Source organism: Sus scrofa, chromosome 4, assembly GCF_000003025.6.
Source record: "Sus scrofa isolate TJ Tabasco breed Duroc chromosome 4, Sscrofa11.1, whole genome shotgun sequence".
Lineage (NCBI taxonomy): Eukaryota > Metazoa > Chordata > Mammalia > Artiodactyla > Suidae > Sus > Sus scrofa.
Genome location: NC_010446.5, coordinates 99,054,164 through 99,080,539, shown reverse-complemented (window position 1 = coordinate 99,080,539; position 26,376 = coordinate 99,054,164). Strand labels below are relative to the sequence as shown.

General features: G+C 40.3%; 1 protein-coding gene across 3 annotated transcripts in view; it reads right to left on the bottom strand.

Annotated features, from left to right (window-relative positions):
• Positions 1-26,114, bottom strand: part of OTUD7B (OTU deubiquitinase 7B) — a 57,224-nt gene extending 31,110 nt beyond the window's left edge. The window contains exon 1 of one of the 3 annotated variants that reach the window (XM_001925669.7): positions 25,800-26,114. Coding sequence is in view for 1 of the 3 variants with exons in the window: in XM_021089923.1 (XP_020945582.1) it covers positions 25,176-25,182 (7 nt within the window). In the remaining 2 variants the exon portion in view is untranslated. Of the gene's footprint in view, positions 1-25,175; positions 25,740-25,799 lie in introns of those variants that run through there. The other 2 variants (XM_021089924.1, XM_021089923.1) reach the window with 2 other exon arrangements.

The window sequence follows — 26,376 nt, the reverse complement described above, 5'->3', positions numbered from 1 at the left end:
CACTCTTCCTGCCTCTCTGGCTCTGTGTCCTGGTCACCTTGTGGACTCCTTTTTCTGGGCCTGCACCAAAGGTTAGTTCAGCCACATTTCTAACCTCAGGCCTTCCGTCGTCTCAGTTTATATGGTCCCCATGAGGAATTTCATTCATGCCCCTGAGCACCCAAATGCTGCTGACTCCAAATGCATCTGCAGCTCCCAACTGCTTCCAACTTACCCAGGAATCCCACAGGCAGTTCAAATACAGCGCATAAAAATATGAGCCCATTCTGCATCTCTGTCCTCCCACCCTTTCAAGCTATTCTTCTTCCAGTATTGCCTATGCTAGCAAGTGGTACCATCACCCCACCCCCCAACCCTACCCATCACTTAAGTCATAAGCCTAGAGCCACCTGGGACTTCTCTCTTGCCTTACCCTCATTCACAAATAGTCCTTTACTAACGTTTACTAATTTTACCTTTAAAAATTCCCAAATCCATCCAACACCTTCCACAGGCTACATCTTTTTTATCCTCTCTCAGGTGTTCATAACCTGGACCCTAGGAAACGGCTTCCTAATTTCTCCCTCTTCCTCTCTCCAGCTATTTTTCACAGTGGTCACTTGTAGAGGCTGATCAATCTAAATACAAAGAGGAGTTCCTGTCATGACTCAGCAGAAACAAATATATATGACTAGGATCCGTGAGGATGCAGGTTTGCTCCCTGGCCTCACTCAGGGGGCAGAGCATCCGACGTCTCGGTGAGCTGTGGTGTAGGTTGCAGACTTGGCTCAGATTCTGAGTTGCTGTGGCTGCAGTGTAGGCCGGCAGCTACAGCTCTAATTCGACCCCTAGCCTGGGAACCTCCATATGCTGCAGGTGCAGCCCCCCCCCCCAAAAAAAATCTAAATACAAAGATAATAATATTATATCCCACTGCTTTAAATTCTTCAATGGATCCTTAATATTCAAATTCCTATACATGACAAACGAGGCCCTTCGTGATCTAGCTCTACCTAACCTTTTGGCCTTTATACCTCCCAGCATTCTCCTCCTGGCACTGGGAGTTTCCCAAGTACACTACAACCCAGAAATAATAAGATGGGTCTAAAACGAAGAAAAGAAGGGAAAGGAAGTAGTATGTGTTAAAGTTTTAGACACTACTTCATTCAAACTTTCAAATTCCAAGAGGTTTGTTTGATGAAGACATTAAATCTCACAAAGGTTAGATAATCTATTCAAAATTACACAGGTAAAAAGTGGTAGAACCGGGATTTTGATGAGTCCAGCCTGACTCCCAAGACCAGACACTTGCACTATACCACACTTAGTCCTGGGAGGACGGCGGAAACCCGGGCAATCCACTCATGTGGAAGCCCACACTTATTGTTTCAACTCCTTTCAACTTCACCTGGAAAGAGAAAAGAGGCTCACTTCAAATTTCAGTTCCTTTGTGCATGTTGTTCCCTTTTCCTGGAATGGGTCCTGGTCTAGCAGGTAAATTCTTATTTCTTTTTTAAGACTAATTTAAGAACTACCTCATGTGCAAAATCTTCTCTGGCTTCCCAAGTTAAGCTGTCCATTTTCTGCTTCACCTTTACTCCATCTGTCATATCATTTAGTACACTACACAGTATTTGTCTTTATTTACGTGCTTGTCTCTTCACTAACCATTAGCCATTTGAGGCTGGAATCTTATCTTGTTCATCCTGTACTCCTAGCATCCAAGCACCTGGTAGGCACTCATTTTCTGTTCAGATGAACTGAATTGTATTTGTACAGTATCCTATTAGACACACACACACACACCAGTACTGCTGATAGTCAGAGAATCAGTGTAGTAAACAGGCAAGTCATCTCAGAGTTTACAGTGTTGTAAAGCAGTAGTCGTCTCGAATACATTTGCTTAAGATTATTATATGATCTTATTTGTAACAGATTTCTCTTTCTAAATGTAGTTTAGCTCAGACCAATATTAAAATCAGTCTGCATGATTTGAGTGCCCAACTATGTAGTAAGAGAAAAGTGACTCAAAGCTAAATACTGCTAATAGATAATGCAGCTATGTTAAAATGCATGAGAAACTACTGCCCCTACATTTTCTCATCTACGACATCCCCCAGAGTGTCCACATTCTCACACTATACCCTCTCCTGGTCCCACTGATGCATTACAGCTGTGTCTGAGTACTCTCCAACTCCTCCCAAAACCCACTGGAAAACCACAACATGCAAGACTGTCAAGAATTTTCAAAGGTCAGGGACTCCTCCACGTCTATGATGTCAGTCCCAAGGAATCCAGACAGGGAGAAAGAGAAGGGACAGAAACCCTTAGAATTTCACACAATTCTTGATTAGGTGGGCAGGAAAGATCAAAGACTGTCTTGGCAGATTGTTCTTAGTTAACATGCATCCTTCCAAGTGAAAGAAACAAAATATAACCTTCTTAGAAAAAAGAGAATTGACCAAACTCCATCCTAAAGAGACTTAAGTTATCAGTAAACGTTACAACCCAGAAATAATAAGATGGGTCTAAAACGAAGAAAAGAAGGGAAAGGGAGTAGTATGTGTTAAAGTTTTAGACACTACTTCATTTAAACTTTCAAATTCCAAGAGGTTTGTTTGATGAAGACATTAAATCTCACAAAGGTTAGATAATCTATTCAAAATTACACAGGTAAAAAGTGGTAGAACCGGGATTTTGATGAGTCCAGCCTGACTCCCAAGACCAGACACTTGCACTATACCACACTTAGTCCTGGGAGGACGGCGGAAACCCGGGCAATCCACTCATGTGGAAGCCCACACTTATTGTTTCAACTCCTTTTCATCTTCACCTGGAGAGAGAAAAGAGGCTCTGGATTCAGACAGATCTAGGTTCAAATCCCTGATTTACTAATGCAGTCATGAGTAATTTAACTATTTTGTGCCTTTGTTCCTTCATGTGCAAAATGAGGGAAATATCCACATTTTGGATCTCTCTCTCTTTTTTTTAAGGCCCCATCTACGGCATATAGAAGTTCCCAGGTCGAATCAGAGCTGCAGCTGCAGCCTACAGCACAGCCATGGCAACACCAGATCTGAGCTGCATCCATGACCGATGCCACAGCTTGTGGACACCAGATCCTTAACCCACTGAGAAAGGCCAAGGATCAAACCTGCATCCTCATGGATACTAGGTGGATTCTTAACTCACTGAGCCACAACGGGAACTCCTCAGACCTCTTGTTAGAATTAAACAACTTAAGATATGAAAAGCCTTTAGGGCAGTGTCTAGCACACAGTAAGTCCTCAAAAAATGTCAGGTGCGTTCTTTGTGCCTTATTCCCTCTCACATGCTCTGCCTCTTTCACAGGTGCCCAACATGGCCTCTGAATCTCTCCTTCAAAAGTTCCCCCTACTCCTCCCAAACCAACCCTCCAGTCCTCAACTACGTCCATGGCACAGTCTCAACACATATCCTCAGTACCTGCTCTGTCGTTCCCATTCCAGTGTCTTTCAAACTCTCAGCCCTCAAGAAAACACCGTAAAGGGACTCTCTCAGTTGTATCTGCTACTAGATGGTTCCTCAAAAACAACAGCAACGGAAAAATGTCTGCCCTCTCCTAAATGTACATACACAGCTAGGTAGCTCATTCATCCCCAAATCTCCAGGAACAGCAATTTCACACAAATCTATCAAAATTCTAATGCTTTAATCTACCACCCTACTTTCCCATCCTTACTTCTACTACTACTCTACTCATTCCAGATTCAAAGATTTTATAATATTCACTTAATCTTGTGCATAATGTCTATTTTTTGGATTTTTGGAAGGAAACTTTCATATCTCTCCTACTCACCCCACACAATTCTGAGAGGGTTTTTTTTTTACCTCCATTACAATGTATACTCAAGGAATGTCTATTTTCTCCCCTGAAAACAAAACTGAGGAAAAAAAAAAAAAAAAAACTCAACAATCATGTAATTTACCACTCCCAAAGTAATTTATTAGTATGCCATATGCTATTATGGGTCTACACCAGCAAGAACTCAATAATTGGCCCCTTGACCCCATCACTATCACTGGTATAAGCATGTGTCAGAACAATATTTAACTATTTTTTCAAGAGTTTCTAGTTTTTTGTTGTTTGTTTTTGGCTGCGCCCACAGCATGCAGAAGTTCTCAGGCCAGGGACTGAACCAATACCACAGCAGTGACCTTAGTCACAGCAGTAACACCAGCAGATCCTTAACCCTCTGATCCACCAGGGAACTAGTTTTTTATCAGGCCTATAAGAAGCAAAACAAATTTCTAAGAGACAAATCCCATTAACAGCCAAATGCTAATATACAAATGAGAGAGAAGTTCACAGAGAACTCCTTATGAACTGGCATTTATCTTTTCAGTGCTACTGATAAAAGACTTCCTGGATTACAGTTATTTGGGAAATTTAATAATTTGGAAGGCTTGTACAATGGAAGTGACCTTTGGAAAAATAAGGGCAGAGAAAGTCTATTATTATAATATTGGCACAACAAGAATAACTTCAATAGAAACAGGAATCATGTTAATGTTTATTTTTTTTTAGATCCAGACCAGTATGTCTATTTGCCACACAATGAATTTTTTTCTCCTTCCTTCAGCTAAGGTCAAAGATAGCCCAAGGTTTGATTCTCAATAAATTCAACTTTTAAAAGAACAGCCCCTGTAAAAACAAAAGTTCTACTTGAGCCCTTAAAAATATTTTGATTACTAAACTTTTGACACGAGGGGAAAATAAATATTACAAACCAATAGAGGCTAGTCTAACAGCGAAATACACTATTTCTCTAGAATCAACCCTCAAACATTCAGTAGCTGACAACCTTCTCTCCACTTGTTGACTCCTAACTGTTGGTCATTTCACTATCAATGACAGAACTTCCATTCAAGAGAAGAAATAGCAAAAAGGAAGAAAATCCCTATTACACTATCTGCAATTAGCTATCCACAGGAAATTCACTTGGTCAATTTCTTCAGCATACATATACTAATTTTTATAAAAGCTGCAAATGATTAGAAGAATTTGCCTGTTATAAAATGATATAATTCAGGAGTTCCCGTCGTGACACAGTGGTTAACGAATCCGACTAGGAACCATGAGGTTGCGGGTTCGGTCCCTGCCCTTGCTCAGTGGGTTAATGATCCGGCGTTGCCGTGAGCTGTGGTGTAGGTTGCAGAGGCGGCTCGGATTCTGCGTTGCTGTGACTCTGGCGTAGGCCGGTGGCTACAGCTCCGATTCAACCCCTAGTCTGGGAACCTCCATATGCCACGGGAGCGGCCCAAGAAATAGCAACAACAACAACAACAACAACAAAAACAAACAAACAAAAAAAATGATATAATTCAGTTCAAAGAAAGACACTTTTTATTACTACTATCATTATTTTTTAATTCTTCACCCGTAAGTTTCACTGTTTCATCTTTCCTGGCTACATCTAAACCTCATTTGAACTCCCTCAGGACGTGAAATACTTGCTGGCACTCGCTGCTATCACATATTGCCTTGTCATATTAGTTGGCCTTCCTGATACTTACCTAGTCAATTTGACTATCAGTCATTCACTCAAAATTTACCAAGCTGGGTCAAGCACCTCCAAGGCACTCCAGTCAGATGTGAGAAATCTAAACAAGTTTTTAGTGCCAGTGGCATAGGAAGAGGTATGAGCACTCAGTTTACATGAATGGGTTAGGGAAGTTTCTCAAACTGAGTCTTTAAGATTTGTAAGATCTCATCAGGCTTGAGGACAAAATACATTCTAGACAGAATTACGGTCCTTGAGATTGGCACCTTTCTTTTGTACTTTTAAAAATTCTAAACAAGCCTAAAAAACTGCTTGGCACATAGGAGATGCCTAACAAATATTTATGGCTCTAAATTATTCATGGTAGCCCATGCCTGTGGATAACTGAGAGTTAATCTGTACCTAAAATAGGCTTGTGAATTATTTAGGGGTTTCCAGTGTCTCCATTCACCCCATAGATATGTATAATCAAGATTTTTATGAACAAATATACATGTACAGCTGACTGTTCACTAGTAGCTTCTCTTTTGTTGTCTTTTTTTTGTTTTTAAAGCACTTTCACAAATACGGCCTCATTTAATAAAAATTTTTTAAATTAAACACTCTGAGATTTCTAATCTCCTCTTTTTTCAGTGGAAAACATATACAGAGAGAAATTTACAAAACTGCTAAGTGATACCCAGATAGCAAGGAACAGGAACCTATATACTCTGAATCCAAGTACAAGGTTCATATCGGTTCTTCAGGATTTATAGCAAAATCAAATCCATCTAGCTATGCAAAGTGCTCAGGCTGGAGAACTCTTTAATACTTTGTTTTTAAAAAACACTACCCACACGCACAGTTTGCTAGCCACCACCACCCTCCCCAATCCCCACCAACCCTACTAACACACACATAATTCTATTTCCAGGTTAGCATTAAGAAGGAGAAACTCCAACCCAGGGTATCCTGAGCATTATCTGGATCTCTTTCATTTGTACAGGTTGTGCCTTTTGTGGTAATAATTTCTCTTTTAAAAGTAACCAAGCCTTTTATATTTATGCACATAAAACTAGTTATGAACATATACTACAATCTGACAAGTCTAGTCTACCTAGGAATATAGGCTATACAATTCCATTATTTACATAAATAGAAGGTCTTATGCGGAACAAGGCTGGTGATAAGGAACAGAAAGTCGGTCTATTTTCCTTGTTTGGCACTTCAGAATTAATTGTGGACTTTAGAACTAGGACATCAGAGATCATTTTATTCCATACCCTCAAGTTACAGATGAGAACACTGAGAACCAGGTGAATGAGATTAACTGACTTGCTCAAAGCCACACAGCTGACTAGTGAGAAAAATTGCGTGTACAACATGAATCTGTTAACTCCCGTTCCAGTAATCTTTACTTGACTTCACATATATGATAACTTTCAATTATACATGTAATCCCCTTTGTGGATTTACCTATGAAAACCTCCTTTCCTCCTGCCACCCAGCTAAATCTTTTATGTCTACAGATGGTATCAAAGAAAAATAAGTGTACTTAGGAAATTTAATCTCTTAAGCAACCATATTAAAGAAGGGAAATCATCTATAAAGAAAATCATGAAGACATGCTCAAACCAAATCATCATTTTTGTTTTGCCTATCACCACTAACAACAGGAGTTGGATTAGAAAATACTGTATTCTAAAGTTTGTAAAATTTAAGTTTTATAAAATTATGTGTGACATAGAGGTTTTTCTTTTTCTTTCCTATTGACAGTCTGAAGTTATACTTCTCATGTTATTAAGAAATCATAGCAGTAACTAAATTTTGAACAGAATAAAATACAAATAAAAATCAAGAGAAATAAAGCACCAACTTTTAATATATTACTTCTCCTTGTCCAAAAGTGTAAAATGCCTGGAAAGCATCAAAGCAATCACTTTCCTCATACCCACATTTATTCATGTTTATTTGTGGGGAAGCTACATTTCTTCTTCCTCTTAGGAAGGGCTATATCATCAGCACAGCTGCACTGAGGTCAAACAATTCTCCTCTAACGAAAACCTTAACTTTCTGACTTAATCATTCAAAAAGTACTTATTAAATAAGGACCCATTCAGTGCCAGACAGTCTCCTAAGTGAAGGAGAAACATCATGAGTCAACTAATAAGGCATCATTCCTGCTTTCTCTAAGTTCATCTATTGGGTTGATTCCAGAGAAAACTCCAAGATGGGTATTAACGAACTTCCTTTATTCAACAACAATTTACTGAGTGCCAGTCACTAGAGACACAAAAAGATGGCAAGGGAATTTTTTTTTTTTTTTTTTTTTTTTGGTCTTTTTCCCATTTCTTAGGCTGCTCCTGCGGCAGATGGAGGTTCCCAGGCTAGGGGTCTAATCGGAGCTGTAGCCACCAGCCTACGCCAGAGCCACAGCAACATGGGATCCAAGCCGCGTTTGCAACCTACACCACAGCTCATGGCAACGCCGGATCCTTAACACACTGAGCAAGGCCAGGGACCAAACACGAAATCTCGTGGTTCCTAGTCGGATTCGTTAGCCACTGCGCCAAGACGGGAACTCCGGGAATTTTTTAAAGTAAGAAGTCTTTTCAAAATTTACTAAACAGGGGAGTTCCCATCATGGCGCAGTGGTTAAGGAATCCGACTAGGAACCATGAGGTTGCGGGTTCAGTCCCTGCCCTTGCTCAGTGGGTTGACGATCTGGCGTTGCCGTGAGCTGTGGTGTAGGTCACAGACACGGCTCGGATTCTGCGTTGCTGTGGCTCTGGCGTAGGCCGGTGGCTACAGCTCCGATTGGACCCCTAGCCTGGGAACCTCCATATGCCGCAAGAGCGGCCCAAGAAATAGCAAAAAAAAAAAAAAAAATTTACTAAACAACTTGCTCTTTTAGATTATTAAAGCCACACATTCTTCCCCAAGAACACCAATCATCAGAAGCTGAATTTAAAGGCTTTTGATGATGACACTTAACCAAATATTTTGTTTAAAGGCATTGTTTTCTCAATCTTCTTACTTCGGGAGGCCAGACAGATACTATCCTGGACCAATTTTTGTTATTTATTATAAGATCCACAATACAGGAATGTGCTTGATCTTACCAACAAATTGGAATGAGTTGTTTCCTATGCAGACCGACGCTTCCAGTAAAAGGTACTACAAGCCTCTAAGGTCAAACAGATGACAAATCTTGTTAAACTTTCTTGCCACTACAGAGTACATCAAAGTAGCACAGGCAACCCTTCACAGTGACATAGCACCAGACCAGGATTTCAGGGTGACGTGTCTCTGCTTTTCCTTCTCCCTTTCACAAAAAGTACAAAAGGTATCAATCGGTACACAAGTCATCTGACAAATATCCCACTATCCTCTGGGTTTTTCTCCTTGAAATTAATCCAGGAAACTAACCATTGTAAGAATGCAACCTATCCGATTAATATTTTTAACAGTATTATTGATAGTGGTGGTAATGGTGATAACAACTGCTAGCTTTGCAGTTCACGAAACACTTCCAAATATATCATCTTATATGTTATATAAGATATATTATTAAATATACTATTTACTGAAAAAAAATGGAGAGACGATAAAAGGAAATACCATAAGCAACTATCTCAAAAATCAAAAGTCAAACCAAGTTTAACTGGAAATGAAAAGCAAGCATGTTTAATTCTACCAAAGGGTCAAGAAGTTATTTCTATCACAAAAGCATAGGAATGACTCTAGCAAAACAACATGACACATTTCTCCTTAAATTCTAGGCTTAATTGATTCAATTTATAAATGCTAAAACCATAGTCTCAGCAAGAATCTGATATTATAAATTTCTGTTACCCCAATCCCGCTTCCAAATGCTTTACCCATAGTTAAAGGCTCAACAAATATTCTTGTAAAGAAGGAATGCTAATGATGAGGAAGCTGCCGTAGAAAAAACAAACTGACACCACTCAGCCTTCAGGAATCTTTTTTTTTTTTTTTTTTTTTTTTTTTTGGTGTTTTTGTCTTTGCTGCTATTTCTTGGGCCGCTCCCGAGGCATATGGAGGTTCCCAGGCCAGGGGGCGAATCGGAGCCGTAGCCACCGGCCTACGCCAGAGCCACAGCAACGCGGGATCCGAGCCACGTCTGCAACCTACACCACAGCTCACGGCAACGCCGGATCATTAACCCACTGAGCAAGGGCAGGGACCGAACCCGCAACCTCATGGTTCCCAGTCGGATTCGTTAACCACTGCGCCACAACAGGAACTCCCTTTTTTTTTTTTTTTTTTTTTTTGGAGGAATCTTTTTAAGATTTAACTAACATTTACGTGCACCAATTGAGTACCAGGCTAGCCACATTCACATAACCTCATGGGCCATGCCCAGATCCTCCTGGAATCCAAATACTAAACTGACTGGATCCCTAATACGAAAGAGTTCTAACACTTATAACCTTGATCCCATCTGATTAATCCCTAGAATTTAATTCCTACTGGAATTCAGCTCCTCACTCTCACAGACTTAAGCATCTTTTAATGCTTTCTACTAAATAATGCTCATGAAAAAAAAAATCCTTGTGTCTGTTTTTAAGCTTGTAACTCCAGAACACCACTCATTCCAGATAGGGCACATTGTGATAATGGCCATAACCTAAAATAAGTACTCTCTTGAATCACGCTTGCTAAAAAATAAACCTAGAATGCTAACAAAACTGAATTTCAGCTGCGCAGGAGATACTGAATTTGAATAGTCTTCCCAACCTCGAGAATATTTAGTCCTCCAAATATAGAAAGTATTCTCTATTTGAATGAACTGTGGAAAGCAAGTATGACCCAAGAGTCATATAACTCATCAGAAAGAACCAGGGGAAAAAGACAAAAATTGTTCCAACTGGCATGACCACATTACAATGTTAACAACACATTACTCATCATTGTGCTACATGAAAGAACTTGCAAGTGGGCAAGGAAGTCAAGGAAACAAACAAAACTCTCCCAGTCCTCAAAGCACAAACACCTCCAAATGCCAAAGCAGGTCACACTGTCCAGTTGATACACAGATATGAATGGGATCAGAGGGAATGGGAAGGGGAGAGAGGAAAAGAGGAAAAGCACTACTGCAAATGTGCCTGCCAGCACTAAGGCAGATTTTTTTCTTGAATTCATCAAGAACCTTTTTAAGGAGTTCCCATAGTGGCTCAGTGGAAACCAATGACTAGGAATCATGAGGTTGTGGGTTCAATCCCTGGCCTTGCTCAGTGGGTTAAGGATCTGGAGTTGCCGTGAGCTGTGGTGTAGGTCGCAGATGTGGCTCAGATCTGGCATTGCTGTGGCTCTGGTGTAGGCTGGCGGCTACAGCTCCGATTAGACCCCTAGCCTGGGAACCTCCATATGCCACAGGTGCGGCTCTCAAAAAGCCAAAAAAAAAAAAAAAAAAAAACCCCAACATTTTTAAAAAGAGGAGTTCCTGTCATGGCTCAGTGGTTAGCGAATCTGACTAGGAACCATGAGGTTTCAGGTTCGATCCCTAGCCTTGCTCAGTGGGTTAAGGATCTGGCGTTGCCGTGAGCTGTGGTGTAGGTTGCAGACGTGGCTCGGATTTGGCGTTGCTGTGGCTCTGGCGTAGGCTGGCGGCTACAGCTCCGATTAGACCCCTAGCCTGGGAACCTCCATATGCCGCAGATGCGGCCCTAGAAAGAAAAAAAGAAAAGAAAAGCAATACTAAGGGAACCCACTTATTTATATAACTTGATTTACTTAATTACATGAGAACATATATATGAATAGCAACACAGTATAATAATGGTTGGAGACATTCCTTTGGAATCCATCAGATCTCCATCTAAATCGTAGCTCTGTCACTTTCTTGCTATGTGACCTTGGGCAAGTTGTTTAACTTCTCTATGCCTTAGCAGGGACCTCATCTGATATTTATTATGATATCCCTCAGCATCTTAAACATACCTAAATATTCTGACAAATTAATAGTTTAATAACATAGTGATAAGTATTTTGGATAAATTATCTGCAAGCAGGTATAAGAGAATCTAACTTGGGAACTGTTATCATTAAATGCAGTGCTATATAAAGCACTTAGTACAATTCAAGGTAGAGTCTCACTATTAAATAGTAAGGTTTTCTTCCCTTTATTCTCTAGCCAGGTCAGAAGAGTCACGGCAAGGATTAAGATTAGATAAAAATTGTAGAAGCCAAGCATTGGAATGTGTTTACTACTAGAGACCTAGTATAAAATCTAAGAATATTTTATTTTGGCTTATGAAATTATTTAAACAGTGCCAGACCCATATAGTAGATATATAATAAGTGCTGGTTGATCCATAAAATGCTACTTTGAGTCTGCAGGTATCTGTTACCAGATAGATAAAAGCCTGGTAAAAGGAAAAAAGGGGGTATGAGTCACATCTTAAATATACCTGACTACATATTTAAAAACCAAATATAAACAATTTTTAGAAAGCTAGACAATTCTCTAAAAAACATACCATTAGCAAAAATACTCCATTGATTCACAATATTTACTGCCCTTCTTAGGTAATAAGATCTATATAAATAAACTGTTCTTAATTGCTGACAGGGTAAACAGGCTGGAAAGATTTGTGTCCAAAATTCCCCTCCTCCCTTTACTCCAAAAACACTAATGGGGCCTTTGAGGCTGCTTCACCTACAGTGTGTCGCCAAAGCAACCTATCTACATGCAGGGAGAAGGACTATTTTATCTTCAAAATTGGGGTCAGAGAGTATATGCAATTAAGTCCAAAAATCTGCAGGAATCTTCTTCCTCGACTATAAAGAACTGAAACTCAGAAGACGACAGTTCTAAGAAACCCAAGTCACTGTTATACTATGAGCCTGATAGAAGTATACACATTTAGTGCCTAAATATAAGAAAAACCTATGCAGAACTGAAACAGCTTGTGGTTAAACCTCATCATAATGTGGTCATCAACTTCCCATTTCACTTCCAGGCATTTGCTCTGTGTTTTTAACCACTAGACCCACCTCCTCTTAAGCAGTATGATATAGAAGAAGGAGCACCGAACAACACTCAAAAGAATGGGCTCGACACCAAGTTCCACTACCTACAAGGGAGGTAAATAAGGCATTAAAACTCTCTGTATTCAGTATTACCTGAATGTCGGATTAGACTCAGTGCTCATTTCCACCAGGGCATCCCTTTGGAGTACATGAATCGGAAACCAATCGAACCCAGCTCCCTAATGCTATAACCCAGATTGAAAACATGTGCATTGTTCTTATCTATCCCTTTCCCAAAAAAGCAGTTACCAAATTCTGTTTAATTTTCTTCAAATCACTTGAATTTCTCCCCTTTCTCCATTACCAGCATCCTTGTAGAGATTTTTCTGAGACTATTATAATGGTCCCCTAACTGCTCTCTCTGCCTCCATGTCACATCACACAGCCAAATCAATTTTCCTAAAATACTAATTTATATACACAATTCCCCTGTTCAGGGATTTTTTACTGGAGGATAAACCAAACTCCTCTGCCTGAGATTTAAGGCCCTCTTCAATTTATCTAACTCTCCAACTTTACTAATCTCATTGCTCTCCTAGGTGAAACACTATGAGAGAATCTACATGTGCTGCCTCCTCAAACAAGATGGGCTCAGCTCACTGATCTCATGCCTTGAACGTTTCCCCTCTATACGTATCAAATCTTCTCTCTTTTCTAAGGCCTAGATTATTCAAAGGGTAAAAAACTTTCCCTATGTACACCCTCTAAATTTCTGTATAACTCCATATAACTGTACCCCTCACTTGACACTTAATACCCATGACTTTGTATTAGTATTTATCTTTTTATGCAAACATTCAGTCTTCATAACTAATTATTATGTTCTTGATAATGTTAACTCTCTATACCTGAGGCCTAACTTTTCAGAGGGCAGATATCCAATAAAATGCTGTTGCCAATGGTAACCACTGCTGTGAACAAGTCATTTAAATATTCTGGGACTCATTTTCCTCACCCCAAAAATGACAATATGTAAATTCCCTTTCCATTCTAAAATGCTATGTGACAGTATACACAATACTACCTACCCTGTATTGTTTCTTGTATTTCTTTTTTTCTAAATATGTGTGTGTGTGTGTGTGTGTGTGTATATATATATATATATATATATATAAAACCATGTCCTATTTTAACCCAGAATATAAATTCCCAAGGGGTCCATTCTCCTACTATTTGTTTAGTTTATTCACTGGGTAACACTTTCTTGGCATCTCCTTAGAGCATCTTGTCCAAATTCCAATACACAGCAGGTGTTCAGTAGAAAGGAATTTATAGTCTCAGCCAAGCAGCAAACATCAAGGGAAATTTCTGTAGATGAATTTTTTTGATCTTAATTTCCATAATGAACTAGCATATTAAAAAAATTTACAAAGATGATGTGAGAGAAAAGGAACTTAATGTTAAAATGAGAGGCCACCTTGTGCCAAATAGCTAGGCATTTATTTTAGGCAACCAAAGAAGTTAGGATGCATGCAGCAAAATCTTAAGTCTAACTTTCAAATTCTATTTTCAGAATTCTGAAGAGTATGGGACGTCTCTATCCCTGGTCGGTAAACAGGGACCAGTGTTCTTCATATCATATAATCTTGTCCTTATTACTGATGGAAAATTTCAGAAAACAGAGTCTAAACACTCAGCCAGGTAGGCTCCCAGTTCAAAGACAAAAGCAAATACTAACAAGGGAACTTATTATAAGAGCAGGAAAGTTTGTAAAACAGATTAAGCACTTGTTGTCTAAAATATTTTTGTTAGTAACATTATATTTTCTCATTGTCTTGCCTCCGTTCCACAACATGGGACTATCTTCATGTAAATATCAAGACTTACTTATTCTAAAGCCTCAGAATTCTTTTCTTTTCCTTTGAAGTCAGTTATTAGTGATTCTAAAAGCACAGTAGAACTCATTTAAAATGACTCTGACGTTTCAAAGAGTTTGATTTTAGAACACAAAGCTAACACTTTCAAAGCTGGCATCTATATATAATGTCCTCCAGGTAGGTATGTGGCCTGGATACAACTTTGATCTAGTTAAGGTACAAGGTTTATAAAGAACTTTAAGCCAGGTTTTGAACGATGAGAGGAAACAGACTCTTTAAATTTTTATACCTATCCTTTTTTTTTCCACTCCTGCTCCTTAATCCTACTCTGTAACATCTGCTAACTCCTGCTAGCTATTCTGTTTCTTTGCTCTTTCCCCTGACTTCTGCATTCCTCTTCCCTCTTACCCTAAGAACTCTTTGGGGAGCCACAAGGTAAGAATCTGGTGCCAGGACCTAGGGCTCTTACCCTCTTTGCTGTTAGGTCTCCAAATAAAATCAAGGGCCACAAGGAATTTTCTCTTTCATGGTTTTTCCTATCATCAGACCTCCTTTATCAAGACTAGAGAAGAGACATGAGGCTGGCAGGAAAAGATAGTGCAGGAGTCATTTATTCAAAGGAACTATAAGCTCATTAAAGCCAACTTTGATCAATTATATGTAGCTACTGACAGCAAAAGTTTTCATCTCAGGCTTATTTCCCAGTACTCTGGCCTACAACCCCCCCACATTTCCCCCATTACCTTACCAAATATATCAATGTGTGCTGAGAAATAGGAACATGTTATCAAAAATTTGAGCTAAAAGATAGTCACAAAAGAAAACTGACTGCAAATTAAAGTTCAGAAATGCATTTTAGAATTATAAATAAATTTGGGATACTCCACTTCAAAAAGGTCCATGATAATGTTCCTCAGAACCCCAGTAAGAAATCAAAATCTGACATATTAAGTTTAACCACGGTTTAAGTTTAAGCAATAACCATTAAACATAAGTTTAAGCAAGAACCATTGAACATAATAACATTAAACATAATAACTGTTTAACATAAACATAGGTTTAAGCAATAACCATTGCTGATATCTAACTTATTTTACCTATAAAACTGCAGTTTCATTATAGTTCAACTTAATGTTTAATTTCTTCCTGGTGGGGGAGGGAAGAGCTTCTGAGTGTCCCAAACAATGTTATATTGGTACTACACACTGCAGAATTAAAAGCTTGAAATATTCTGCTGAGATACAATTTGGTCTCATCAATAAAAAGGAAGATGCTGTCAATATGTACCTATATGTGAACAAATGTGTACATTAATTAGGTTTTTTTTTTTTAGAGGCCAAAGAATTCCTGGTTCTCATCAGCACTTATTAAGTAAACAGACAGGCTGCTTTTTCTCAACCCAATATAAATCTCCAGTGGCGGTGTCAAGACCTTGATGACAATAGCAGAATTTGATAGCTAGTGAAATGAGTCTGGCCACTGGAGCACACTGCCTCAAATGCCATCAGGATCAATTCCCAGGAGTTTCCTCATTGGGATGATATCACCGATCAATTTCCATTGCATTTGTCAGGGAATGTTTGCTCTCATCTCCTACAGGAAGTTCATCCTGACTGCTCTCAGCATTTATGTGCATTTTTATATAATTTTCAGTGCTGAATGTTTGTTCCTTTATAAGCTTTATTATTCATAAGGGCCACTATATTGCTTACAATTAAACTAACAATTCACCAACTCAAAGAACTGTCTTTATTTTCTTATTCATTAATTAACCATTTAGTCATTAGTAGTTACTAAATGCTTACTATCTTTAAGTTACTGTGGCATGCCCATGAAGAATACAAAGATAAAAGAATCCACTTATCTGCTTTCAAGGAGCTCACGGTATAGCAGAAAAGGCATGCCAAAGGCATAAATAAACTAAAATACAAGAATATACAACCACCACCAGACCAGTACCAATAAAATGATAGGTGGATTCGGAAGTGGGAAAGATCATACCCTGTTAGAGAAAAAAAAAATCAGTAAAGATTTTGTGGAAGAGAGGGTTTAAACTGGGACTTTGATGGGTAGGATTATTTCACAAGGCAATAAGGGAGGAAAGCAGAGGAAACAGACTTAAAGATTAGGTGATTAAAATGAACTAGATCTACAGGAGACAAATCTGAAAAACAATGTTGAGAAAATGTTGCAAAAAAACACAGGCAGTATGACTCTACTTATGATTTCAAAACAAAATTATACCTTTTTGTGTATATATTACATACTTTTTAAAAAGTATAAAACATGAAATGGAATGATACATACCAATTCAAGCCAGTAGTCATTTCCCAAGAATGAGGAAGGGGATAAAGATGCAGAGTAAGACTTTGGCTATATCTAATAACCTAACAGTTTATATCTTAAAGAGATATATCTTTTAAAAAAGTGACAAAATGTTAATATCCATTAAATCTGTGTTGTGGTCCCAAAACTGTGTTAAGAGTTTTTCCCCTGAACTTTTCTCAGTATTTAAAATATCTTATTATTTAAAATTTTTAAATTAAGAAAGGGCCAGCTGACTGGAAAAATAGGGGAGTCATTCACACAAAAATAATCAGGAGTTTAGGTTCCCCTACACTTTAAGGGAAAACTTGATTAGCTCAGTCTTAGATTGAAGAGGATCCCTCATATCCCTCACACAGTGTGCACAAATCCACTTAGAACAGAGTGGGGTAGGGGCTGACAAATATGGACAAGAAAGAAGTTTTTATTGTCACCCCAAATCAGATACCTGAGGGGATTGAGAACCACCTTCCCACATAACACACGCCAGTGCAACCAAGTCATCTCCCCCAAAACAATGCCAAGGAAACTTCTAGCTACATAGGAATTCAGATAAAGACTCACTGTGATAGCTTGTCTGTGCCTCTTCTCGCCCCACCCTTCCCCCAAACACTCACAACAAACAAAAACAAAATGTACCCTTGCCCACTTGAGAAAGAATTAAGAATTGGCAGCTCTGCTAAAGTGGACAGTTTCCAATCCAAGGCCCTTTGCTGGAGAAGATGTTGATACAGCCCAGAGAAAGGAGTAAAGAAATCACAGTTCAGTTCAGTTTTGATGAAGGCTTATCAACAGAAGGTATCCACCCTTCTACATCTTCTATCCACCCCTCCTGTCCCAACTTCCCCAGGGGAATCTAAGGACCTCTTCTCCAGCAAAAAAGACTTAGGACACAAATTCCAAACTCTTACTTCACACTTTAAACCCAAACAATTTACTTCCACAAAAATCCAATGAAATTAAAAACATGGGGGAGATGGGAGTTTGGGGTTAGCAGACATAGGATGGATAAACAACAAGGTCCTACTGTATAACAGGGAACTATGTTCAATACCCTGTGATAAATCTTAATGGAAAAGAATATGAGAAATATACATATGTATAACTGAATCACTTTACTGTACAGCGGAAATTAACATGACACTGTAAATCAACCAAAGAAATTTTTTTTAAAAAACACGGGGGATAAAGATTTAGAATCCAAGTATAATAACAAATCTTGCTTTTTTAGATACACTTTTTGCAGGTGCCCAATTTATCCTAGCCTATTTCTTTGACCAAAGTTTCACTGGTACAATTTAAAACTAAGATTAAAAGCAAACAACTTGAAGGGAACTTAGCAGAAGCAATACACACATCTGCACACACAATACAACAAGTACCTTGACATTCTTCTAGAGCTGAATCATTATTGCTGAAGAATCCTAACATCCTATTCATTCCAGTCCAGGGCATCCACTGCCCCAGGTCAAAGTCTCTATTCCCCATGGTACTCTCAGGGCAGATCTTCCTCAAATCAGACCTGAGAAAATACCACTACTCACTCTGGACTAGTAAAAAAGACAATGGAATGTAATGACAGAAGTCCCCATCTTCGAGCATGATACAGTGCGGCAGAATGAAACAAACACTGCAATAGGACCTGTGAGGGAATTCGAGAGGTAAGTTAACATTTATTAATCACCTATGACATTACAGCCACTGAAGACTGAAATCTAGAGCAAGCTTTACTTCTGTGATCCTGAGTAAATCTCACGTATTCCACTCGGAAATCAATGAGGGAGACTAACAAAGCGTAACAGTCTTTCAAGTTCTCTGATTCCATGATTCTACAAACATGATCACTCAACAACAGCAAAGGGGTCATCGCTAAGCATAATAAAGTTATTTTAAAAGTCTTCTGCTTTGTCCCTCTCCAATCCACCCTCTATACACCATTGACAAAATAATCTTTCTAAAACACGAAACTTACTTTATCACCCAATGCTCAGAAACCCTTAAATGGCTCATCACTCAGTGCAACCCAAGATAAAGCTGTCCATGGTTGGCCTTACCTACTTCTCCAGCTTCATCCCTGCCTCCAACCCTCTCCTCCAGCCATAATAACTACTTAAAAGTTACCTGAAAAAGTCTGGCTGTTTTGTTCCTTTAAGCCTTTGTTCATGCTCTTTTCTCAGCCTGGAGTGTACTTCTCCTTCACATCTGTAGGGTATATCCTTAACTCATCTTTCAAGACTCAGCAAAAAATGTCATCTCCTCTGGGAGGCACTTTCCAATCTCTGAATTCATGCCCAAGTCAGAACTGAGCTTTAGGCCCCCACTTTGCCCGCTACATACCCCTATCACAACATCTATCACACTTCATCTATCTGCCCACACAACTGCCCCCTCCCAATAGACCCATAAGCCCCTTATAGGCTGAGACCCTTTCTGACTCCTCTGCTTCCTCAGTGCCTAGGATGGTGCTTAGAAGGCAAGAGACACTCAATGGCTATTTGATGGAGCAGGGAGTAGAGGAATGAAAAACAGAAAAGGAGAAGGAAGAACTCAAGATGGCCTTAAGAGGGGAGAACAGTTAGTGTTTATCAGTACCACTAGCTCTGGCCTTCTGCTCTTTCCCTAAACTCTAGCCTTCAGAGAGCTTATTCATTCTCTTGGCTACAGCTACCACATCCATGCTGATGAAGTGCAAAACCACACTTTCAAGCATCATTAACCCCTACCTCTCCACCAGCTGGAGGCTCACCTCTAATAACTGGATCAGCTTTCACCTGGATATTCCACTGCCATTTTAAATCCAAAACAACTCAAACTGAATTCATCATATTTCCCTAGGAAATGAGGAAACCTCCCTAACTTCTTTTTCTTCTCTCTCTCTCTTTTTTTTGGGGGGAGGGGGCACACGCATGGTATACAAAAGTTCCCAGGCCAGGGATTGGACCCATGCCAGAGCAGTAACCCAAGCCATTGTAGTGACAACGCCAGATCCTAACTGACTACACCACAGGAGAACTCCCCTCCCTAACTTCTTTATCTCACTCAGTGTCCCAGGAATTTAGGCTTAAAATGCCATAGTTACGTCTGATTGATCACTTTCCTTCATCTTCCACATCCAGTCCTCAGTGATCTCAATTTTTCCTTCACAATCTCTTTTTCACTCTTTCCTCTACTTATCCCACCCTCTACAACTCTAGCTCATGCCTCATCACCTCACACACCCCAGGTGCCAATCTCCCTTCCCTCCAAGCCAACCTATTTCCTACTATCATCATATTACAATCCTAATAAAAATTTCTCGGTGGTTCACTATTTTCCATCATTTAAAATCTAAACTTATAAGCCTGGCTTTTAAGACCCTCCCTATAAACACAGCTCCTAACCAACCTAACCACCTTTGTTTTATCTATTCACTGCTTCTCAGGTCAGTCTCCTCACTGCCCCGAGAACAGTCCTAGTACACTGTTGTTTCCACAGTCTTGCTGGATCCCTCTCAGCTCCAAAATAAAATGATTTTGTTGTTGTTGTTGTTATTTGCTTCATCTTTTTTTTTTTTTTTTTGTCTTTTTGCTATGTCTTGGGCCGCTCCCGCGGCATATGGAGGTTCCCAGGCTAGGGGTCGAATCGGAGCTGTAGCCACCAGCCTATGCCAGAGCCACAGCAACGCAGGATCCGAGCCGCGTCTGCAACCTACACCACAGCTCACAGCAACGCCGGATCGTTAACCCACTGAGCAAGGGCAGGGACCGAACCCGCAACCTCATGGTTCCTAGTTGGATTCGTTAACCACTGCGCCACGACGGGAACTCCCATCTTCATTTCTTGTACCTAATACAATTTTTTTTTTTTCTAAAGATCTGGAGTAAGTTACAATTCCTCTGTGACATCATTCATAACTACCTGGGTACTCTCCTCCCAAAATAACTATGGTATGAGGTCTACACTCTGCAACTGATATACTTTTGCATTTAAAATTTTTCTCTGGCATAAAAGAGGCTCAACAGATATTCATTCCTTCCTGCACCCCCTTACTCCCAACTGGACTGTAAATTCTTCCAGGGCACAAAACTCATTTTTCCTAATCCTCCACACTATCTAGCATACAACTAAAATCATGGCAGGTCACTAGAAAGAAGTTTAGTAGACTCTCCTATCCCAAACTGTTTCTTATAGTATAAGGTATGAGATACAATCCTAAAAAAAAAAAAAAAAAAAAAAAAAAAAAGTCTAAAATAATCCAGAACTAAACTGTATACTAGATTCCTAATTTTTTCCACCTCAAATTTTAGCTCAGGAATACCACAGTCTCCTGACTTAGGTGGTAAATAATGATCCTGTGCCCATGACATCACAAGCACATAGTTTGGTAATGATTATGAGAAGGTAGGGGGTAGACAAGGATGAAGGAAAGCAAGTCAACTGAAAGAATAAGGCTGGGAGAACAGCTGTGTGTTTTTTGTTTGTTTACTTCTGAAATATGGACTCTTCTCCCCATTCCTTTTTAATTTTTTTTCCCCTTAAATTGGCCATATTTTCAAACAAGTTTACTTCAGGAGGAAAAATCTAATCGATTTTCAAAGGAGATAACATCTGAAGAGGCTTGACAAAACCCAAGTCCTTTGAAAACGCCAGCTTAATCTTCAACAACGCAGTATCACGCACTAGGATTCTTCCAGATACTGTGAGTAAAGACTTATTCAAGCTGCAACATAGGCATCTTCTACCAACTGCTCTTAGGAATAGGGCAGAAAGCCTGAAAGGCCACACTGGAACACACAGATTTTGAAAAGAAATTGGTCTTCATTAACACACTCAGCACAGCCCAGTCTTAATTACCTCGCATATGGAGTGTTCATCTTATGGATTTCTAAGGTAAAATCTTTAATTCAAGACTGACCGTTCTTTACCAACAGTGTATTTTCCTCACTATCAGGTAATTCAGGCTTAGAAATGGAAAGTCATCAGTATGACCCCCTAAACACTAAAACCAGTCTGGTTTTAAAAATAATGCATTTTTGGAGTTCCTATCGTGGCTCAGTGGTTAACGAATCCAACTAGGAACCATGAGGTTGTGGGTTCGATCCCTGGCCTTGCTCAGCAGGTTAAGGATCTGGCGTTGCCATGAGCTGTGGTGTAGGTCACAGACGCAGCTTGGGTTGGACACTGCTGTGGCTGTGATGTAGGCCAGCAGCTACAGCTCTGATTCAACCCCTAGCCTGGGAGCCTCCATATGCCACAGGTGCAGCCCTAGAAAATGCAAAAAGACAAAAAAAAATAAAAATAATGCATTTTCAAACCAAGAAATTTCTTAAGTCCTGAATCACCTAAACTAGTGCTCCCTACAATAGCAGAGATAACTGAAAGTTAAGTGCACTTGAAACATGACACTGTCCTTACCAAAAGCTCTTAAAGAGAATCCTGCCATAGTCTTGTGACATCCCCACAGGTTGGTACAATGTGAGACAGGCACAAGCAGAGCTCAGCATAGTCAGTAAGGTGTGTGAATACAAAAACTTCTACAGGGAATCATATGTCTCCTGGCTGATCCCTTTAGGCCAGGATGGCCTAGAAGAAAAACAGGACAGTCACAATGTACTGGTGCCTGCATGACTCCTTGTCCCTGAGTTCCTGGACCAGAGGGCTCAATACTTCTTATTAAATCTATTCTTTGTTTAAGGACCTACAATGACTCTATTGACCCGTTCATCAACACCCAACAGAGTCTGGCGTCTGATTTCCCTCCACCCTTTTGCCTGCTCTACCCATGACTTGATCAACCCACATTCTCTCCAGTCATTCCCATTTATTCTCCCCACAAACACAACTTAGTCATTCATACCATCATTTCACACTGTACATTCTATATTCCCAGAAGATCTTTTATTTCCTTTTACTCCTAACACAGAATAACTATTTCATTTACTTGAATGTTCACACATATTATATAGATAAAGATGGAGAAGTAAATTGTCCAAGGTCACTTTAGTAAAAAACAGAACCACAACTTGAACTAAGGTCCATCTAACTCCATAGCCCATGTCTCATAATGAATCTAATCCATAGCCTCCTAAATCCATTTCATATCTGACTGACTCAGAAATTTTACCTAATTTACCTCATTCTTACTTTGTTACTTCAAGGTTTCTAGTCTTTATACTTCATCTGTAGCAGGTTAAACTTGGTTTTGTTTATGTTTTTCCCTAAATGTTAAAGCTTATAATAATAGCCTGCCTTCCCAGTTACATACTGCCTTCCCCAACACCACCTTTGTCCCAAGGGCAAGAACACCTGTTTTTAGATCATTTATATCTCCCCAAAGCCTGTTACCAGAGCTTGGAGACTGCCTTATCCAGAGGAGTGTTCAATCATTATTTGGTAAGGATTTATTAATATTAATAGATGATTTATCATATTTAAAAAACCCCAATTCAGGCATTCATAATAAAATTGTCCTGCATCTACATTCCAGTTATATAGATTTTAATTATCTGCTTTATCAGGGGCTGTTAAGAAGATTCCACAGTCTGCCATTCCACAACTCCTAAGTATGCATAGGAAAGATACTGCTGAAGTCACACTTCAAAGCATTGTTTCACGATTTTTCCCTTGATGGGATCAACGTCTGGGGTAAGGAGAAGGGGTGCTCCCTTATAATGTCCTCTGTCAGCATACTTAGCATGCTTGAGACATTCAGCTCTAAAACTTTAACAAGTGGCACTTAGTGTCCCCATAATAACCAGAAAACTTATTTTTAATACAGAGTTCTTCCATCATAATTCACTTGGTTACATATGTTGAATCTCAAAATCCCAAACTAAGCTTTCTGAGAACTGGAACTAGTGGTGGGTTATTGGGCTGCCCTACACTTATTCTTAGATTTTATTCACTCCTTCAATTCCCATACCCACCCCCAACCCCTGGAATAACATACGTAGTTCAACTAGGGAAAGTTGCTAAATACAAATATAAACAGAATTTGCTAGATATCATCACTAATATTGGCACCAACCAACTCACAAATTAAAATAATTATCGACAGTCAACAGACTCTGGGATCCCAAAAGAAAAAGATTAAGGAAATAAAGCTTCAGGAGAATTTCCAAGCTGCTGGCAACATAACTACACCAAAGTCCAACTAACATTTAACATTCATTACTGGTCAGCCTGCCTTATACAAGTCAGTAGACAGTCCTTTCTTTGGCAAAGGTTTACTTTTTTTTTTCCCCACAAGGGAGTCTTTGGCATTAAATGAAAGGGATAAGTCAAAGCAAGCATCAACAACAACAAAAATAGTAGGAGTTTGGAAACTATCTTCCTTCCATCTTTCCTTCCTGCTTGAATACGTAATGTCCAAAGTGTGTATCTGTTCAGTTCTAAATTATTCATGTTAACGGATGATTATCGGTAGAAAGGTGCTGATAATCCAAATGGAAAAAAAAAATCAAAAAATAGTCTATTTCAGTTTTGGAATATCTTTTCAGCATATTTATCTTCTCAATTATTCCTAGTATGAGCTAATATTTGTATTCATTTGTAATCTCTAAGTACATAGTAACTGGCCACTAACTCAGGGAGGTGCTCCAAAGCATGCTGGGTAGCTAGTGGAAATTAGAACAGACTGGCATTCGGCTTCCAGATGAGCAACACCATTTCATTTATTTTACAGTACTGTTCAGCTTTCAAAATATCAACAGACTAGCACAGCAGGTTGATTACTAAACTTGAAAAGAAAGGCTCAAAGAACAATGAGGACAAAGAGTATAATTGTTTGCCTATAATGTATTCATTTGTAAATTATGCAAAGCAAATGTTTAATTACTAGTCTCATTCTCCCTAACCACCCAGCGTACGTCCTGTTGTCTTCTCCATCCCATCAGGAATACAATCCCATTTACTGGGAAGGAAATTTTCTGGTTTTTAGATTAGCTACCTTTTTGGACTAGCCTTACCACTACCTCTTCTCTCTACTTTGTCCTTTCTCACTTTAGAAATAGGTTGAAAGACAAAGGGCGCCAGCGTCCTCCAAGATCTAAATACAAAGTATGAGAAGCCAAAGACTGAACAATTACCAGCTTCTATATTTTCTAAAAAGTATTTTATGCATATATGTACTAAAACGAAAAGTCCTGCTAATTTTTGTTTTTGCATTCATGAAAACTCCCTGAAGAGCTCGGGAGAATCTCAACATAAAATTTCACCAGTTTCTTTTAACTTAATTTTTATATCTGTACTCTGCCCAGAGAAGCAACCGAAGTTCTAGAGACAGACTACCAAGGCATAGACGGAAAGAGGGGGTTAGAAAAAAAGAGAGAGGGAAAGAAAGAGGGAAAGAGAGAGACTCAGAGCGCTGTTCCTTGTGAGCCGACAAGCTAAAAATACGCCGGCCCAGTAAACAAATCCCATTCCATCCCGACCAGAGCCACACCGTTAACCTAGTAATTATGAGAAGAGGAGTGAGATCACGCAGCCCCCGGCTTACTCATCATCAGCTTCTAAAGTTTCCATCGGGCTCACAGCAACTTTTCTTTTTTCTAAAGTTCATAAGCCTACCGTAGAATCAGTCATTCTCCCTCCCTCCCTCTCACACTCACACACACACACACACACACACACACACACACTTCTTTTTCGCTCCCTTCCTCCATTACTGGACGCACCTCAGTTTGGCTATCCTTAAGGGAGAACAAGCTTGTTTTCATTCTACTTTTATATTGAGACTTTAAAATGAACTTTATCCTACTATGAGAGTAGTAGCCTGCACTCCTAACCACCTTAAAAGTCCACCATCCCTCTCCGAAAGTCTAGCTGATAAGGGAGGACCGTCCGAACTGCCCAGCAGTTGAGGAAGGGAGGCCAAGAATGGGGAAGGAGGGCTGGATCGCGGGACGCAGGTGAAAGGGAGGAGTAACGAGGGAAAGGTTGGGACGAAGCAAGGCACAGTAAGGGCGAGGAGGGGGTGCCGAGAGGAGAAGGCTCTGGGTGAAATATAATCAGAAAGGAGAAGAGGGACCGTGGCGATCAGAGGGTCAGAGTTTGGGAGTCTGAAGAGGCGGGAGGGGCGGGGGCAGACGGGGGAGGGTGACAGGGAGGGGGGCTCCGTTACCCTCGCGACTCCCGGGGCAAGGCCCTAGGCCGGGGCGGAGCGCGGGGCCCGGCTGCCTCTCCTCATTCCACGGCAGTGACCCCGGGGTCCGGCCGGCCCCTCCCCCGACGACGATGGAGTCGGAGGCGGCGGCGGAGAATGCGACCGCGGTTGTTGCTCCGCACAGGATCAGGAGCTGGAGCCAGACGGGACTGATCCGGACTGGCCTCCCCCAGTGGCTTTTTGCCTGCTCCACACTCGGTCGCCACTCTGACTCCGGCGGCTGGTTCAGGATCGTTGGTTTTCGGCCGTCCGGCCGGAAACAAACGCCGGTTTCCGGCCGGAGCGGGTTGGTGGTGACACCCAAGCGGCCCCGGGCCTCCTGCGCCCCGCCTCGCCCCGCCCGGCCCCGCCCCTTGGGAGCCCCGCCCTTAGCGCCGCTCCCTCGGCCTAGGCCAGTTTGGCGCTTGCCCGGAGCGTGACCCCGTGTTTTCCTGGCGCGTGTTCCCAAAGCCCCTGGTCTGCAGAGTTCTTGAACCAGAGCTGGAGAGGTACAGGGTATACCCTCGAGACTTTGAGGTGGAGTCGTTTGGACACA